The sequence below is a fragment of the Panthera uncia genome (genome assembly GCF_023721935.1).
Source record: "Panthera uncia isolate 11264 chromosome D3 unlocalized genomic scaffold, Puncia_PCG_1.0 HiC_scaffold_8, whole genome shotgun sequence".
Lineage (NCBI taxonomy): Eukaryota > Metazoa > Chordata > Mammalia > Carnivora > Felidae > Panthera > Panthera uncia.
The window spans coordinates 58,918,422-58,937,319 of record NW_026057586.1 but is presented as its reverse complement, the minus strand read 5'-3'; the positions used below and the strand labels follow the sequence as shown (position 1 = coordinate 58,937,319).

At 44.1% G+C, this 18,898-nt stretch overlaps 1 protein-coding gene across 2 annotated transcripts in view; it reads right to left on the bottom strand.

Annotated features, from left to right (window-relative positions):
• RAB31 (RAB31, member RAS oncogene family) overlaps positions 1-18,898 on the bottom strand; it is a 127,000-nt gene that overhangs the window by 8,859 nt on the left and 99,243 nt on the right. For both annotated transcript variants that reach the window (XM_049620437.1, XM_049620438.1), the window contains exon 6: positions 6,394-6,503. In XM_049620437.1, the coding sequence (XP_049476394.1) occupies positions 6,394-6,503 (110 nt within the window). The remainder of the gene's footprint in view (positions 1-6,393; positions 6,504-18,898) is intronic.

The following is an 18,898-nucleotide window of genomic DNA, read 5'->3' as shown; positions in this document are numbered from 1 at the left end:
TGGGAGATCATGACCTAAGTGGAAACCAAGAGCCAGCCGCTTAACCAACTGAGCCACCCAGGCACCCCAAGTCTGATTTTATTTTTGTTTTTGTTCCTGTTCCCTGGAATCTCACCACCATGAAACAACCACTATTCACATTTTAAGCCTACGTATGTATCCCTCCACCTGTTGCCCAGAATACATTGTTTACTTACTATATACACTACATGGTTCAGACTTTATAAAATCAAGATATTATACAAACCAGTCTGTAACTTCTGTTTCACATTCAGCAATTTATCTTTTCATGTCAGGAATACAGATATACATCATCATCTTAAATCACTAATTTATACTGGTGAATCGTGGTTGGTTTGTTGTTTTTTTTTTAAACGATTTCCCACCTTTGGGACGGTTAAGTCATTTCTTGCTTTTCACCATTATGAAGAATGTTATCCTAAACTGCCATAGGCAATGAGCAGTGAGGCGGACTAGAAGTTGCAGGCATGGTTCCCTAGGCCCTGTCAGCCTTCTAACACCGGCTGCTTGCTTCGTAGCTCTGTGACCTACAGCAGGTTACAGACCTCTCCAAGCCTTAATGTCCGCGTGTGTAAAACAGGGATGGCAACAGCGCCTGTTCCACAGGACAAATGGTGTACTGATGAGTTAACATACATGTAAGCAATTACAACAATGGGACAGAATGCGAACTTGCTAGGTGTTAGACATTACTGCTACATTTTGCACCCCTGATCAGTGTCTGCTTCAGAATCATCAGGATAAAAGATAACACATGTTCAGGGCTTCTGATACCCCCGTGTGTCCATATTCTGAAAACTACATTATTTCACAGACATCCCCTATTATTGCAGTCCCTAAATTAACTTTTTGGATGTAAGAAAGTAGACAGGAGATGTAGGTCTTTGTCCTTTCCTGCGACTTAATGGCCAAACTTACCTTCATTGGACAGCTTGCTATACTACTATGAAATTTGCAAATGCTTTGTTTTGTTTTTAAATTTCTTTCTCCTGCTCCAAACAAAAAGTAACTACTGGAGAATTTCAAAAATCCAGAGCACTTAAAATAGCTAACACTCTGTGCAAAGAATGATCACAGAACAAAACCTGATCACTGCCCACAAGTCTTAACTTCCTGCCTGTCGAATGAACACTCTATTCTGATTTCTCCAAACCAATATGCTTGTACCTCTAATTATATTCACTTGTAAAAATATTTCTCACCTCATTCTCAATCTGCTAACCAACCAACAAAAAACCTAGTTTGATGTCCACAATGTCTCCAGATGTGATTTTCAGAAGAAAGCCTTGTGTTCTCTTGTCCATTCAAATTAACCAGAACAAAAGCACAGCTGTCTGGCCGAGGTCCCACCCCCAAACAGACTTTTTTCTGGTGAGCCTGCAGCCCCACCTCTTTTTGCCCTCAGGGAGAGTTAAAAACAACACCACCAACAACAAAATGGTATTGGAGTTGAAATGATTAAAATCCACAAACCAAAACTTGTGTTTCTCACACTCCAGAATCCAGTCGGCCAAGCTCGCAACAGATGCAGCCCCAAGAGAACCTGCTCATTGGCTGGCCGTCCTCATTCCAGGATCGGGGACCCAGGGAGCACGGAGCACACGGCTCTCTCCCTCGGCCCCCCAGCCTGGCCTGTTCCTGGTGTTACTGGCTCCACTTCTGAAAGATTTTTGAAATTCACGTCCACGCCCCTCCGGGTCCCAGCCTCCTCTCACCGGCGTGACTGCAGCGGCACCCTAATCGGGGAGCCATTTCCAACCTTCCTCCCCCTGTCCACTCCCCAAGGGTGATCGTTCAGCGTGTACTGGGTATGCCACACCCCCCTTAAAATCCTCTTGAGCCTTCCAGAGTATCACCTCCTTCTTCCCAATGCAACGCCCGAGCAAGGACCTGGCTCCGTCTCCACGCTCCCCACCCGGGGGGTGCCGGAGCTCGCCACCTGCCGTCCTGCGGCCTCCTTTCTGCTAAATGCAGCCCACCGCTTCCGGCCTCAGGAACTCAGCTCACGGTGCTCACTCGACTTGAGGCTCCTCCTGAGCTCTTTGCCCAAGTGGACTCTCCCCATTTTCCAGGTCCAGCTTCAAATCATTTCCCTGGGAAGATCTCCCCCACTGAACTCAAGTTCCCACCTGCCACTATTCCTGCAATCCTTGTTCTTTTGCTTCAAAGCATTTATTACAACGTGTCGTCATATACCCATTTGGCTCTCTGCCGACAGGCTGTCTCCCTACTTGATGGCCAGTTTGTTTTGTTGACTGTGGTGTCCCTGGCGTCTGGCAAGGCACCTGACCCACAGAAGAATCCAAGATCTATTTGTCGAATAAATGAATGAAGACATAGCTCTGCCTCTCCAACCGGCCGGTGTCATCCAACCTTAAGTTCCCGTAGAAGACTGACTGTGTTTCACTTGATCTGGTGACCACGCTGAATTACTACCTCTGGGAACATCATGAGGCGGGGAGGAAGATCCAAATTCAAAAAACCGAATTTGGCACCATCCTGTCTACGCGTCTTAGCTTCACGGGGAACACGACACAGCAAGACCTGCTCGCGGAGAACTTGCACGAGGGGCACACCATGTTCTTTTAACGCGCTCACTGAATTTAACCACTTAAAAGTGTTCAAGTGTCAGAACGACGGGGGAAACCGGAGGTAACCTCAGGAGCCACCCACGAGAGTTGGGGCAGGTGAAGACTTTGTGAAGGAAAAAGACATGAACTGGACCTTCGAGGAATTAAGGTTTGCAGGAAGGAGAAGAGAAGCATCGCATTGATGGCCCGAGACAGCTAGTGGATGGAAGAGGGGATCAAGGCAAGGCCCGGAGCTCCGGACCCTGCCTTTCAGGATTACAGAGTCAGGCAGAGAGTAGTTGGCCAGAAGGGTTGGGTTTTCATTTGTAACACCGTAATGAGTAAACGGCAACAAGAATATTCTTTGTGCTTTCACACACCAACCGGAACACTCAAAGGTGCCACAATTTTCTCGGCCAAGAAGAATTATGTCTTAACTCAAAGAGGAAAACTGATGTTCAAATTAAAGGCATGAGACCTCAAGAAAGGAACAGAAACAGCTCTGGGGAGAAATGCATGGAAGGGAACGAGCCATATGCAGTGGGGCAAAGGAGATCCAAAAATGTCATCGAGGAGAGGGTCCCTGGAGGAATGCCAGTCAGAGCACAGTGTGGGGACAGACCGTGTGCCCACCCCCCCCCCCCCCCCCAAAATAAAACAGGGCAGCACCTTTACAGGGTCCTTTATAGGGTAGCTTTAGCCTTTGAAAACAGATAATGTTTCGTGAAACAATTTCCTGTTAGTAAATACATTAACTCCTGCTCAGAAAACTCAGTGGTCTCCTTTCTGCTTTATGAACACCCTGGGAATACAGAAGAGGAACGTTGGTCTCTTCACCCAAGTCGATACGAATTAATTTTGCTTAAACACACCTTCTTAAAGGGCTTTTACTCTCACCACTTTTACTGTATCCTTTCTCCCAGGCACGTTTGTCTCTGGAACACTGCTTTGAGGAGCATACAAGTCAGCAATACCCCATTCTATTTTGAGCACAGGAGGATCACATGTAACACAAGTAGGAGCAGGAGAGAAAACATAAATGCAAAGTCGGCCGCAGTGTATTTAGTTGTACTTGGTACTGCATTTCAAGTCAACCTGTAATTAGGCTACAACACCCGGTTGTGAAGAAATTTACCCGAAGGAGTGAAGACGCCCCGGCGCTTACAGCACCTACCTACAAGGTCTTGCTGTGGGCCGAGTATCTAGAAGCTTCTTTGCTAAGGCAATTTTTTTTTTCTTTTTTGAGAGAGTGGGCGAGCAGGGGAGGGGCAAACGGGGGAGAGAGAGAGTAAGAGAGAGAGAGAAAGAATCTCAAACAGGTTCCGCAGCCCTCGTAGAGCCCAACGCAGGGCTTGATCTCACGACCCTGGGGTCACAACCCAATCAAGAGTCAAAGGCTTAACTGACTGAGGAACCCAGGTGCTCTGTAAGGCAGTGTTAACCAAAGTATAATGAAACAGAAGCAAGAACTTGTTTCTTTGACCTGGAAGACGAAGTGATACAGCTGTTCTACGGCTTATACAGGAATTAATTATTGGAAGCCATCATTACCCACTGCTTTAAGCAAAACACTTGCTTTTTCTTAAATGAAGCGGACCACCAAGATCTTGGGAATTCCTTACTCAAAGTCCCCATCACCTTGAGCCATAAAGTCCTCCTAGGGGTGAACAGGTGTATACTGGCTGGACCGCCCAAAAAAATATCTTTCAAGTGGAGATGTTAACACTTTCGGCTTAGGCTTATTTTCTTCCTTGCGGTTCTTATTTCGCTCTTCGTTTTAATAATGATCTGTGTAAGCCTCAGGAAGTCTCCCAGCTCATGAAGAATCCTTAAGCTGACTCTCAGGTATGCAGAGCACTGTGTTTCCTTCACTGGGCACTGCTGGCCACACCATCTGCCTTCCAGGGCTAAAGCTGGGGGAAGGGCTCTAGAACATATAAGGAGCTGCACAAAGGGAGGGGGTCAATGTCATCAGGAGCTCTCTAGCATCACTAAGCAAAACCTTTTATCCAAACAAAGTGCTGAATGGTCACACAACTTGCCTAACACACCAGAAAAGCCAGACACTGCCAGAAAAGAATGAGTTTGATCCAAGGGAAAATGAGGTTAATGGAATGAGTTCAAGCCAAACTCTCTTAAGAGGCTGCCCAGCATTCCACAGCTACAGAGGACAGCTGAGCATTCCATCTATGGCCCATTTTCAGGACGGAGCAGGAGTCTGGGGATCCAGGGTTTCCAACATAAAATTACAGCCTACCACCCTCAAGTTCAACCACTAAGGTCAATGCACTTGGATTGACGCTATTTTGTTGAGAGGGTGAAATAACAGCGGGCGAACGAACCCTTCTGAATTGAGGACAGGAGGGAAGGTGACGTGGACCCCCATGAACAAGTGAGGCTGGGCCGTGCAGGCCTTAGCTGTGCGTTCTTGCGCATTTCCGTATCATGTAAGTAACCCCGGTCAGAGTTCCCCATCTCCAGTGAATTCCCCATCAAGCCAAGAGAAACAAACACAATAATCCCTGCTGTGGGTTCTCAGAGCCTAAAGTAAGGAACCAAAACCAGTTAAAAGGAAATCAAATCTGTTCTGGGAAATGAAGGCCCCTCGGACATTGAGAGCACCGCCAACTATGACCTCAGGCAGAAGAGAGATCAAACCGTCAGTTTCCCCTCTGGAACTCCCTTCTGGAATTGTCTGGGGCCAGATAAGATCTTTGGGAACAACTACCAACTGTTCAGGGGTTCAACTTTTCATAAGGCGGGGACCCTGGGCCTCTGCACCTCAGTAAACATGGACGCTTCTGCAAAGTCCCTGATTATGCTCTGGAGGCATCTCAGGACAGTTTCTCAAGACAGCTGTCAGCAGGTAGCTCTCTGAGGGGACCCAGCGCAGACATCTTTACCAAAGAAGCTGTGAAGGGGAAATCTGGCCATCAGCTGGGAAACAGCTCTGAAATAAAGCTTACTTATGGGGAACTAGCATAAAGGAAGAGAATTATAATGTGACCCTGAACAGGAGACAAAGAAGAGAGCGGACCCTCCACTAACTGATCAGAAATGAGAGAAACCTTTTATAAAATCGACTGTCTGCCCAGTCCCCGATTTCTGGTTTTGAGGGATGGAGACTCAGTTTTTGTTGATGACCCCCAGGCAAAAGAAATTACTAACTTATTTTGGGTTTTTTGTTTTGTTTATTTTGTTTGCTAGAGTCCTTCCGTTTAATGCACGACGTTAGTTTTCTATACCTTATCACTACTTATTTTATTTCTCTTCCCCTCAACATACGAACATAAAATGCTACCACATACACAACCTTTTTTAAGTTTATTTATTTTAAGACAGAGAGAGAGAGAAGAGAGAACCAGCAGGGGAGGGGCAGAGAGACGGGGAGACAGAAGACCTGAAGGGGGCTCTGCACTGACAGAAGAGAGCCTGATGTGGGGCTTGAACCCACGAACCGCGAGATCACGACCTGAGCCTAAGCTGGACGGCCACTGACGGAGCCACCCAGGTGCCCCATACTCAACCGTTTAATTAAAATGACTTATTCTGCAATAGAGGTACTTTGTTTTGATTCATAAAACACAGAATCAACAGGGTAAAGCACAGAGCTATAGAAATTCAGAATCGGGAGGCACATATAGGTCCAGACTCACGAGTACAGACTGAGACTTTTACGTCCATGGCATCAGACAAATTCACACCGAGGGAAAGCCTGAGTGCAGCCCTCTGTGATTTTATGCTTTGACTCCCAGAAGCATGCAAATGCAGGCAAAACTGAAAATGCAGTTCAGGTACTTACTGATTCCTTGAAAGAGCTCTTCGATATTAATAGCATTTTTTGCACTTGTTTCAACCACGACAGCACCTATGGATTCGGCATATTCCTTAGCGTCCTTCAAGGGAACTTCCCTGGAAAAGAGGTCACACCCGGACAGAAATGAATGCTCATTTGTAAAATATAAATAACCCAACAGACCAACGAAAAGCTCATGTGGAAACAGCTCCTTTACTGTCCTGCAGGATGACTCGATTGCTCAGCAAGTATTGAAAACCTAGTATGGGGAAAACATTTTAAAATCTGGTCTGTGGCATCCCTGGAGGTTAAGATGTGCATGTATAAAATGCTGTCCCTGGTCACAGAGGGGAAGAATTCTAGATCATTAGAAAAACTCGTTATGAAGATGGCAGCATATATTCCAGTTTTCAGAGTTAGGGCTGATTTCAATTCTTTTCCCATAAAAATGACTCATTATATATTTTCAAAATTTTGTGCATGCGTGTGCATGGTCCTGCACACACACACATGCTTTTGTAGAATTTTTGCATATTGTCTTTCACAAATCAGAGAGAATATGTGACATGATTTGAAGGTCTGGTAATTGATGTGGTCATAGCTACAATGCAATATGACATAACCGGACTTTCACCTTTAAGAGGCTGTTCCTGCAAAGGACGTGAACTCTATTTAAATGAATAATCCAGAAAGACATTTATTGATCTATTTTTAACGTGAAGATGCTGTGGCGGATCTGAAGGTTAAAAAGACACCGGTCCTATTCTCTAGAAGTTTAGTCATTTATTCAACAGATATTTATTGAGCGGCTATTATATACCAGTCTCTCTGGTAGGTGCTAGAGAAAACAGTAATCCCCATCTTCTGGAACCTACCTGAGAGCAAAGACAAACATCCATAGTTACTCTTAACCCACAACACGGTAACATCTGCAATATGGGGATAATAAAGATGCAATAAAGCACTTCAGAATCATTGGAAGTGTACAGAAATACAGGAAGTACAGGAGTACAGGAAATGTACAGAAGTACAGGAAGTGATGCATTTCGATCGATGGAATCTGGGAAGATGAGTGGAGTGCGGCCAAGAAGGGCATAGAACATGAGTAAGAATTTGTGATGCCACCACCTGAAAAAGGCCCCAAGGCAAGGGAGTACCTCATCCCCAGATACTGTTAAAAATCAATTCTGCACCCAGCTCTGCCTTGGATGGAAAGGGTGGATTTGCAAGTGAATGGTCTCAATGGACAGGAGGTCTTGAGATGGAAGGGGGTGGCCAGGAGGAACCACAGCAAATGGGCTAGAAGACACCCCACACCTGTCTCATGCCCAGCTGCCACTGAAGGACAGGAGGGCAACAGAGTCAGCACCACATTCTAGGGGAAAACGGTACACAAAATAGGCTACAGTGGGGAGTGAGGAGAAGAATTTGGAAGCCCCTCTCATGCTGTGGCCGAGAGAAAATACAATGCTGGACTAGATGGATGGCTACAGGAAAGAAGAAACGTGGACAGAAAATCAAAACTGGGAGCAGGGTGACGAGACTGTATCCCTCTCCCACCTCCTTCCCATTGCTTCACCCCTCCAAATGCCTCCTGAATGGTTTTAACTGGCTTATAAAGTTACTGGGGAAATCGTCCTTGGCATTTAAATTCTTTGCGGACCCCAAATCATATGAGAGGAGGGCTTTTCGGGTGCCAGCTGGAGAAGGGCCCAAGGAGTCAGCCGTGGTAAAGGCAGCTGCCCTTGGATTCCAAACCAGAGAAAAAAAGCCTCTTAAGTCATGTCCTTTGGAATCTGTTCTTCCATAATCTTTCTTACCAAAGACCCACTGGGAAAAACCACGCTCCTGAATCTATACTCTCTATTGTTTTCAACATACAAGCCCCAGGCTGCTCACTAAGATTGAAGGGGGAAAAAAAAAGAAACTTGAGTTCTTTGATGGCAATGAATTTTACATTTAAAACATTCCAGAAAAGGGCTCTTCTGCCTTCAGGTTGGCATGTTACCCTAGTTTTCATTTCTTTCTGGCAGTCTTTATCAAACCACAAATAGAAGGGTGGGGCTCATCTCTGCCCAAATGTGGTTTCAGGTAAGACAAGCCATGTCCTGCTAATGTCTACCTGGGGTACGGGTGATTCTGGCCAGCAAGGAAGCTTTGGAGACCCCTTAAGTGAGAGCAGATTACAAATACAGTTAAATGCTTCCTTAGCCCCCCTTTCCTGAGTCCCTTTGTGAGGGAAAGAGGAATAGCATAGTTTTTGCCAGGATTAAGGCAAGTGGCTTTAACACACGATCCAAAATATCCGTCCTGAGCATAAGAGTAAAAGCTCACATGGGCTGATTATCTCACAGTCTACAACACCGGACCTTGAAATGGAGAGATAAGAAAAGTGTGTCCTCACATTCTTCCATGTTTAGAAATGGTCTCATGAAATAAATGATTCTTCCAAAGGGACACAGTGAACCAGGGGTGGAGGCAGGGTCTAATTGAAGACCCTCTGGCTCTGCCCACTTTGCTCCCATCAGGCCTTGAGCAACATAACCACCCAATGGGCACCCATGTTCCTGAGGCCATTCTTTCGATCATTATAGACAAAGAATATGTGAGGTTCAAAAGATCCTCACGCTGTAATACACTGGAGTCAAGGGTGGAAGCAAGGGAAGGGCATAGCCCATCCTAAAGAAGAGGCTCTTACTCTGAGGCTGGAGGGCCAGTGAAAGTCCTTCTAACAATGAACCGAGACCAGAAGGACCAACCACTCTTGGGTCTGTCAAAATATATTTCCTCTACAGTGATATAAAAAGAAATACGTATGTGCTCCTTCTTCTTGCTTCTCGGCACAGAGTTCCCGAAACCAGGAAGTTTCCTATGTGGCAGGCGTGTCTTCTGTTATTCACAAAGGCCCCCCCTTATGCCACACCTGAGTTTCTTATAGGAAGGGGCCCCTAGGGAGCTTCAGATGGGGGCTGGCTGCCAAAGATCCAACCCCACGATTAGAGGGTTGAAACTCTCAGCCTTGCTCTCCAACCCTGGGGAGGGGAGAACTGGAGATGGATTCAATCCTGACTAAATAATAAAACCTCAGGGGAAAGTCGCGAACACAGGCTCGGAGAGGTTTGAGTTGGTTGGTGAACAGGTTGAGGTGCTGGGATGGTGACAACCCATACCCTGCTCTATTCTTCCCTTCCATTTGCCTGGTCCTGAGTTGTATCCTTTATAGGAACATTGTAATCCTAAGTCTCATGCTCCAGACTGAGAACTCTGTTCTAGTGAGTTATCAAAACCGAGGTGGAGGGGACATGGGAACCTTCAAACTGGTAGTCCGCTGGGCAGAAGTGGGGTTAACTTCTTAACCAAGGTTTGCATCTGGTGTGGGAAGTGGACGGGTGGGGGCAGTCCTGTGGGACTGAGTCCTTCGTTTGTGGGATCTGTGCTAACTCCAGGGGGTTACCGTCAGAAGTGAACTGAATGGCAGGACACCCAGCTGGTGTCGGCAAATGGTGGTTGGAACAAACGGGTATAGCTACGGTCTGAAGAAGAACCTTACAACCGTGACGATTTCCTTCCTCAGAGACTCTTGCAGGTAAAAGAGCGACCAACTGGGAACGCCTCCAGCTGCAGTTCAGCAGAGGCCCAATGCACGACCCTCAAGGCTGGAAGGCTGCGGTCACTGGCCCGTGATAACGATTTCAGGAGACTGTGGCATCGAGTGGCTTTTGTTCATTTTTTGCGGCAAATACTTATCAAGTGTCTGCCATATGCTGGGCATCGTGCTAGGCATTGGAACAGGTGAACGGAGACTAATTAATTTTCCCAACCCAAGGTTTCAACAGAGCTCGTCAATTTTGGTGGAAAAGACTGTTTTTCGACTTTCTAGACCAACCCGTGTACAGAATTGCGGACTCCTAGAAATCACCCACGAGAGTTATTGCACACCAGCCAGGAAGTGTAGACTGGGAGTCCTCCCTGGGTGCCCCTCCCACCGCTGCTCCTTCGCCCTCTTTTAAGAGCTGATGGTTTTCTGCCTACCTTATATGTCAGCATCACATCACCCAGGGTTTCTTTCTTGACCATCTGCGGTCCTACCCCCACTGGAGAGCAGCCACAGGCAGGCCAAGTAGTCAGGATAGAGGCAGGCCTGCAAAACCAGGCCTGGTTCCCTCTGGAGCCAGTGGGAGACATGCAGGGCAGAGAAAGTGGGAAAGCTGGCAACCATGGGGGAGGCTACTGTCCACTAACCAGGAATACACTAAATTCAAGGCACTGTCAGAAGACACCAGAGTCAGGGTCAGAACCAAGAACTGAGTGATGGGGAGAGACAGCAATACTGGCCAGGCTTAGGGGTAGAAACACACAAAAGGGGAGTCTTTTTCTAACCCATTTTGTATTTGAACACGGTCCACACAGCAACCTGTCACGTGTCTCGGGCCACAGCACTCAGAGGCTCTCCGTGGGGTGGGGGGGGGGGTTAGAAAACAGCATTCTTGTGGGTTCCAGAGTTTCAATGGGCTGTGCTGCCCAACCAGGGTCCTTGTTTTGTTGTTCGTGATGTAACCTGGCAACATGGCAGCTGACTCATTTTCATTTCAGAGGTATTTAATTCTCCATGGTCCTCCTCCTTTGATGGCACAGAGAGAGGAAGGCACGTACCCCCAGAAGTTCCTGCAACCCTAACCGGAGAGGGAGGGGGACCAAACCAGCAGGCTAAAGGCAGAGTAATGCTGTATCCCCACTAGGGGTTCATTGGGAAGGTTCAGTTCCATGGGTTCCCCCTGAAAGTCAATGGATCCAGGCGACTTCCACTGAGCCTCCACGCCTGTGTCTCCCCCACCCCACACACCTGTGCCTCCCCTGCCCCAGGTCTTATGCCCCTCATTTTACCAGATGGGGCGAATGCTCTATAACCATTCTACATGTTAAGAAATTTGATCTTGGGGCGCCTGGGTGGCTCGGTCGGTTAAGTGTCCTACTTCGGCTCAGGTCACGATCTCACGGCCCGTGAGTTCGAGCCCCGCGTCGGGCTCTGTGCTGACCGCTCAGAGCCTGCAGCCTGTTTCAGATTCTGTGTCTCCCTCTCTCTCTGCCCCTCCCCTGTTCATGCTCTGTCTCTCTCTGTCTCAAAAATAAATACACGTTGAAAAAAATTTTAAAAAAAAAGAAATTTGATCTTATAAAGTGCTCAAAACAGTACCTGGCACATAGTAAGTACTGTATCAACATTTCATTAACCAATCGTGACAAAGCTCCATCAGCAAGGATGTTGGCACGGCACCAGTTTCTTAGAGAATGCCACCAAAAGGATCGAGGAAATGATGCAAGTGGAGGAAACAAGTAAACACGAGGCTCTAACTACTTCAGAGCTTGAAGGTCCTTCATGGGTTTATCTGAGTCAACCCCTCTAATTTTATGACACAGGAAGGCCTCCAGGCCAGTCATCACTGTTCCACAGAAGAATGGGTGAATACAGGCTAGATCAGCCAACTCATGAGATACATTAAGTTTGATAAATTACCCCAAGATTAAGTTGTAAACATATTTTGTAAACATAAATTCAACACACTGTAAGCCCTTTCTGCATGAAAAAAATCTGACATTAATTCTAAGGAACCTGTATTCAGAGACAGCGAGCAACTTTTCGTAAGCCATGAATGTTTCTTGTTCTGTGACGTTCTTGTACGTGTTTTCTAACCACTTTGGTTTGGATGGTTTGGATTTATTTATTTATTTATTCATAAGTGCTCTTTGCATATGAAGAAACCTAGCCCTTTGTAATATATTTTCCACATTTCTTCAGCTTATCACTTGTGTTTAGATCTCTCCCACACAGTAGTTTTTATATAGTCAGATTTATTGATCATTTTCCTCTATGGTTTCTGAGTTTTTTATCATGATTAAACAGTTCATTACAATTTCAAGATTATTTTTAACAGTCATCTGCTTTCTCTAACTTTTATGGTTTTGTTATTTTACACTTAAATCCTTGTTCCAGGGGTGCCTGGGTGGCTCAGTCAGTTAAGCGTCTGACTTTGGCCTAGGTCATGATCTCACAGTTTTGTGAGTTCAAGCCCTGCGCCAGGCTCTGTGCTGACAGCTCAGAGCCTAGAGCCTGCTTCGGATTCTGTGTCTTCCTCTCTCTCTGCCCCTCCCCTGCTTGTGCTCTCTCTTTCTCTCTCAAAAGTAAATAATTATTTTTTAAAAAACCCTTGTTCCATTTTGAATTTATTTTTTTCTCATTTCCCCTGATGACTAGCTAATTATTCCAAAACCATTAAATGATTTATCTCTTTTTATATTTACTTAAATATCATCTTTGTCACATACTAAATCTATGTATTTCACCCTATTTCTTGATTCTCTACTCTGTTCATTGATTTTCTGTCCAATTCTGTGACAATGTTATATTGTTTTATTACTGAATCATTAAAATAGATAACAACATCTGCTGGGATTAGTCCCTCCGATACTATTTTTATCTGTTTATTTTTTCTAGATGAATTTTAGGATCATTTTGTAAAACTTCTTCTTGAATGTTGTTTTGGTAATTTGAGCAGAATCTCAGTAAATTCATGGTTTAATTTAGAGCAAACTGACATTTTTACAGTATGAGTTTTCCTATCCGAGGAAAAAGTACACATTGTCATTTATTTAAATGTTTTATGTCCAACATAGATTGTTAAGTTTTATCTATATAGTTCTTGCTCAATTTTTTGCTAAATTCATTCCTAGGATTTAAAATACTTCCAAATTTTAAAAACCACACACACACCAGAAAAGTTTATTTCTAGCTATTTGACATTTGTATTGCTAGTATAAAGAGAGTTTTAATGTCAAATTGATTTTCTAATTGGTTATTATTTGTACATAGGTGAAGAATAATTACGAGGTAGACAATCATGGTTTTCCTAATCCTGCTAGCAATTCAGAAACTTCCTATGAAAACGAGGATCACATGATTCATATATCAGATTGGCCAAGCTGTAACAGTTTAATATCTGCAGTGTTAGAGCGGAGAGAGAGAGAGAGAGAGACAGAGAGAGAGAAAGTGATGCTCATGCACTGTTGGCAGGCTGGCCATGTGATCTCAAAGAGCTCATGGAAGGTTAAATGCAGAAAAACCATATCCTCTAAGAAGTTTCCAGGTAGCTTAGAGCAGGTGCAGAAAAGTCCTCATTTTCTTGGAAAATTAAACACATTAAAACAACAACAACAATAACAACACCCTTGATGCTACAAGCAAAGAGACAAAATGAGGATAAACACCCAAGATTCCTATAGTCTGTCATGTGCAATTCGGCCTTCTCTAGATCTCCCCAGAGGACATCTGTGAATCTTTCAGGGCCTTGTTTCTCAGGTGTGTTTTACAGACCGCCCATCTCGGTGATTATTTGGGGATCATTAGAAATGAACACCTCCATGCCTCAGACCTACTGAACCAGAAGGTCTATTAGGCAAGTCCCAGAAATAAGCATTCGAGCAACTTTCCAACAGCTTCTTATGCATTCTATAGCTTGAGAACAACTCTTTTAGGGGGTGGACTATAAAATACTGAGTTTGGTATTTCTGCTGTCTATCCAATTCATAACCTGACACTCTTAAGTTACAAGTTTTGAAATCTGTACTAAGATGACTATACCAGGACATAATCAAATAAAAATGTTCAGACACTATTTTACAGGTGATACAATAAAAGAATAGTGGCCTCGTGAGCTCTTCCCCAAAGAAACTTTCTGGTGGTTCAAGTGGGTTCTAGAGTATATGTTCCATTTCTAAACTATCATAACAGCAATAACCAAGTGTTTCATATTCTGCCGAATTCCCGGAATAAAGCCATGAACATTTCACTTAAAAAGGTTTGCCCTAGGGGCGCCTGGGTGGCCCAGTCAGCTGAGCGTCTGACTTCGGCTCAGGTCATGATCTCACAGTCTGTGGGTTCGAGCCCCACGTCGGGCTCTGTGCTGACAGCTCAGAGCCTGGAGCCTGCTTTGGATGCTGTGTCTCTCTCTCTTTCTGCCCCTCCCCCACTCTTTGTCTCACTCTGTCTCTCAAAATTAAAGAAATTAAAAAAAAAAAAAAAAAGGTTTGCCTTATATTGTTCCTCTCTCCCCCTGCCGCAGCCCCCTTCCAAGGTCAAGCTTAAGAGACCCATGAGTAAGTAGTGGGGCAGCAGTAAGCAGGGCACAGTTGTTCAATGTCTGGTGGAATTCTTTTTTGTCAAAGCCATCCCACGTGTTTTAGGTATTCTCGCCAAAAGCAGCGGGAATCATTCACAACATTCCATCAGAATCCAGCAGAGAAGGGCTGCTGTCTGAGAAGGCTGCTGTGTGCCACGAGATGGTCTCAGCCCTCCCCATGCCCTCAAGCAGCCACTGAAATGAATAAACAGGGCATGTTAGGTCACATTAGCACATATTTTCTCTAAATATGCAAGATATCTGTGTCACACGTAGACGAGGCAACCATTTTAGCAATAATCAACGCGGCAATAATTAAAGCAGTTTAAAACGCCAGTTCTTCTAGACAACCAGCTTGGTTCCCCTGTGAAGTGCAACGAAAACCAAAATGAACTTTCTTTTAAAAAACAAAGAATAATTGCCACCTTCACAGTAAATACCTGACTGGACAGTAACACTTCATAGTGACCTAAGTGCTTACAGTTAAGCACTTGACATGTGTACCCTGGAAAGAATTTCTGTTCCCATGGGGCCTTGCTTCCTTATTAATGTGTATCCATAACTGCTATTCACCTGGGGCCAAATTCCTGGTGTCAAGTTCAAACAAGCAGTGTCAGGTTCTCGTCACAGACTTAAATGGATTGTTTCTCATGGAAAATGTCAGAGTGAGAAGTGAATGAGAGCTGAGCGGAAAACATAGGTTTCTCTAGGGAGACCCGGCCATTCCTTTGCTTCTTAATATCCCTTTCTCCAGACAGAAATTTAGGCGAGTCCTGGGAAGCCTTCCAAAGAGAACCAGAGAACCACAGGAAAGAGTCTCTAGCTCCAAACCCTCTGAGCAGAATATGATCAGCTGCCATTTTCCCTTGGTAGTTTGCAAATTATTCTCCCTCACGGATTTCTACTTGAGCTTTCTTCAAGAACACTCGTTCTGGAGAGGACTATCAGGTTTAAAGCGGGGCTCTACACCATCTTAGGCGCAGGACCCGAGACAAGCACCTTAACCTTTGTGCCTCAGTTTCCTTATTGACAAGGAGGGAGAAGGAGAGTGACTCTTTCAGTGGATTATGAATATTAACATGAATTACTTATAATAGTGTGTGTGGCACACAGTAAGAATTCCATTCCTGCTAACAATGATGATGGTGATAATGACCCTGTTTTCAGTCCACTCCCTAAGTAAACAGTACATAAACAGAAGTAAATATCGTGCCATTTGAAAGAAGTCATTGAGATGCTATAATTCTTAATGGAAGTGACATTTTGAAACTCTGAAACTTTGTGCAGCATGCAAAGGAAAAAGAAAAAAAATTATTGTATCTTCTTTTTTAAATTTTTTTAAAAGTTTATTTTATTTTTGAGAGGGAGAGAGAGAGACAGAGAGGGTGAGTGGGGGAGGGGCAGAGAGAGAGGGAGACACAGGATCCAAGCAGGCTCCAGGCTCTGAGCTGTCAGCACACAGCCAGATGAGGGGCTCGAACCCACGAACCGTGAGATCACAACCTGAGCTGAAGTCGGCGCTTAACCAACTGAGCCACCCAGGCGCCCCAGATTATTGTATCTTCTAAGAAAATATCCAGGAACCAAAAGCTTACCTCTCTGTTTAATAATATATCTGTTAATAACTTTAGAAAACATCCTTCCCCTGCTCGCTAAAGAAGGTTAGAATCAGCCATGTGGTCCTGAATTAGGGTTCAGAAGCATCAACAGGAACTTATGTTTATCTTACTATAGATGCAGATGGACAGATACAGAAATAATTAGAGTTGACTTTTGTACAACATGATTGGAAGTACACGGATCCACTTATATGTGGATTTTTGGATAAATACGGTATAGTACTTATGAATGTATTTTCTCTTATGATTTTCTTAATAACATTTTCTCTTCTCTAGCTTGCCTTATTGTAAGCATACAGTATATAATACATAAATAAAATATGTGTTAATCACCTCTTTATTTGGTTGTTAAGGCTTACGGTTAACATCAGGCTATTAGGAGTTGAATCTTTGGAAAGTCAAAGTTATACGCAGGTTTTCAGGTGAATGGGGGGCTGGCGCCCCTGACCCACACATTGTTCAAGGATCAGATATGTGTGTACACTCAAGTTAGTCTGCATGCATGCATTTCCTAGCTCTGCTCACTGAAAGGTCCTAGAACCAGTGACACCCCAGTGGCAACAAGCCAAGGCAGCCCAGATCTTGGTTTGCAAATACCATTCTTCGATAAAAGGAACCAAAGCTCCTTGGAGAAATGGCTAATTCTAGGGCTGAAGCCTAAAATATGCAAGATGCGCCGATAATATCTTGTTGTGTCAGAAAGTAAGGAAGTGCTCAAAAACCAAAAGGATAAGCATATGTTAAAGGGACACAGGAGCCAACAGGAAGAGCTCCCAGTGGCCAAAGCTGGAAGAATTTGAGCCACAGATTAAATAACACAGCACTGCATTATAACCTAAAGCATCAAATAAATACCTATGAGTCCGTGCTGATATAAACAAATGATTGAATAAATCAGTTAAGCGGGTAGAGGTGACAAGTTTCACCTGCAGAAGAATTCCAAGCGATGTACGTGGATATTCCTTTCCCAAGGAGTGGGGCGTAATCCCTACCCCTTGCGTGTGAGCTTAGACTTTCTTCCAAAGAGTATAGTAAGGCAAGTGGATGGGTAACTTTACAGTGCAGAAACCTGACAACCAACACCTCAGCTGGGTGACCAAGGTCAACAACACCAGTAGTAAGTGGTAAGTGGTAAGTAATGAAACTAGCACTTTACCACTGTGGTCTTTCTCCCCCAAGCCCCTAACCCCAGTCTAATCATGAGAACAGCATCAGACAAACCCCAATGGAGAGATAGTCTCTAAAATACCTGACCAGGACTATTCAAAACTACCAAGGTCATCAAAAACAAAGGAAGTCTGAAAACCCGTCACAGCCCAGAGGAGCCCAAAGACACATGACAATTAAATGTATTATGATATTCTGGATGGAATCCCAGAACCAGAAAAAAGAAAAAAAAAAAAAAGGATATTAGGGAAAAGCTAATGAAATCTGAGTAAAGCATGAACTTTAATTAATAATGAAGTATCAATCACAGTTCCTTAGTTGTGACAAATGCACTGTAGTATAATAATAGGGGCAGCAGGGATGTGGGGCGTATGGGAACTCTCTGTACTATCTTTTTAACTTTTCTATAAATACAAAACTATCCCCAAATTAAAAATTTTTTTTAATTAGCCATAAAAACAAACACACACACCCAACACACACCTCACCACATGGAGATTTAGGTCCTACCGCTCCCCTACCTGCCACCAGACTGCCACATATCTCCTTCCAAACCAACCTCATGAGATCCTCTCCGGGGCCAACTATGACTATTGAGTGATTATAGACCATTTATCAAGGCTTATAATAAAGCTGTAAGAATTCAGTCAGCACAGTATTGGCATACAGATGGATAAATAGGCCAACGGAACAGAATAAAGAGCCCCAGAAACAGCCCCATTCAGGCATGACACATGACCTATGAGTGATATGGCATGCACATCAGTGGGAAAAAGTAGGCACTTTACTTACAACGAATACAGCTAACCAACGAATACAGCTTACAACTGGGAAAACTCCGGCAGCATACACAAAAATCAATTCCAAGTGATTTAAAGACAGGTAGGGACATAAAACTAAGGTTTTTGTTTTGTTTTGTTTTGTTTTGTTTTTTTAAAGACCATCAATATAGGAATGTCGTCACGATCTCAGGGGTGGGGAAAGATATCTTAAATAAGACTCTTTCCTCAGGCAAAACACAAAAACAAAACAATAACAAAGGAAAAACACTGATAATTTCTATTACACAGGAATTGAGGCCCTCTGATAATGCAAAGCCAAAATAAAGAGCGGAAAGCTAAAACATAAATTTGAAGAAGCTATTTCAACACATACCTATGTGAAGGGAATAGCATTGTATATATAATATATACACATATGTATATACATATATATACATATTGTATATGTATATATATATATATATATATATATGTATATATATATATTAAATCCCTTGAATAAACAAGATTAGGATAAAGAACAGAAAACAGAAAAGTGGCAAAGACTTGAATAGGCTCTTCACGTAAGAGGAAACTTGAATGGCCACTAAACATGTAAAAAGACGCCAACTTCTTTATTGGTAACTGGGGAAATGCATACTGAAATTACTCTCAGATGTCACTCCATGCCTCAACATCTTATGGCACCAAGACCTGGCAAGGACACAGAGCAACAGGAGGGCTCATGCACCACTAGTCTCCACTTTGGAAGACACTGGCATTACCCAGG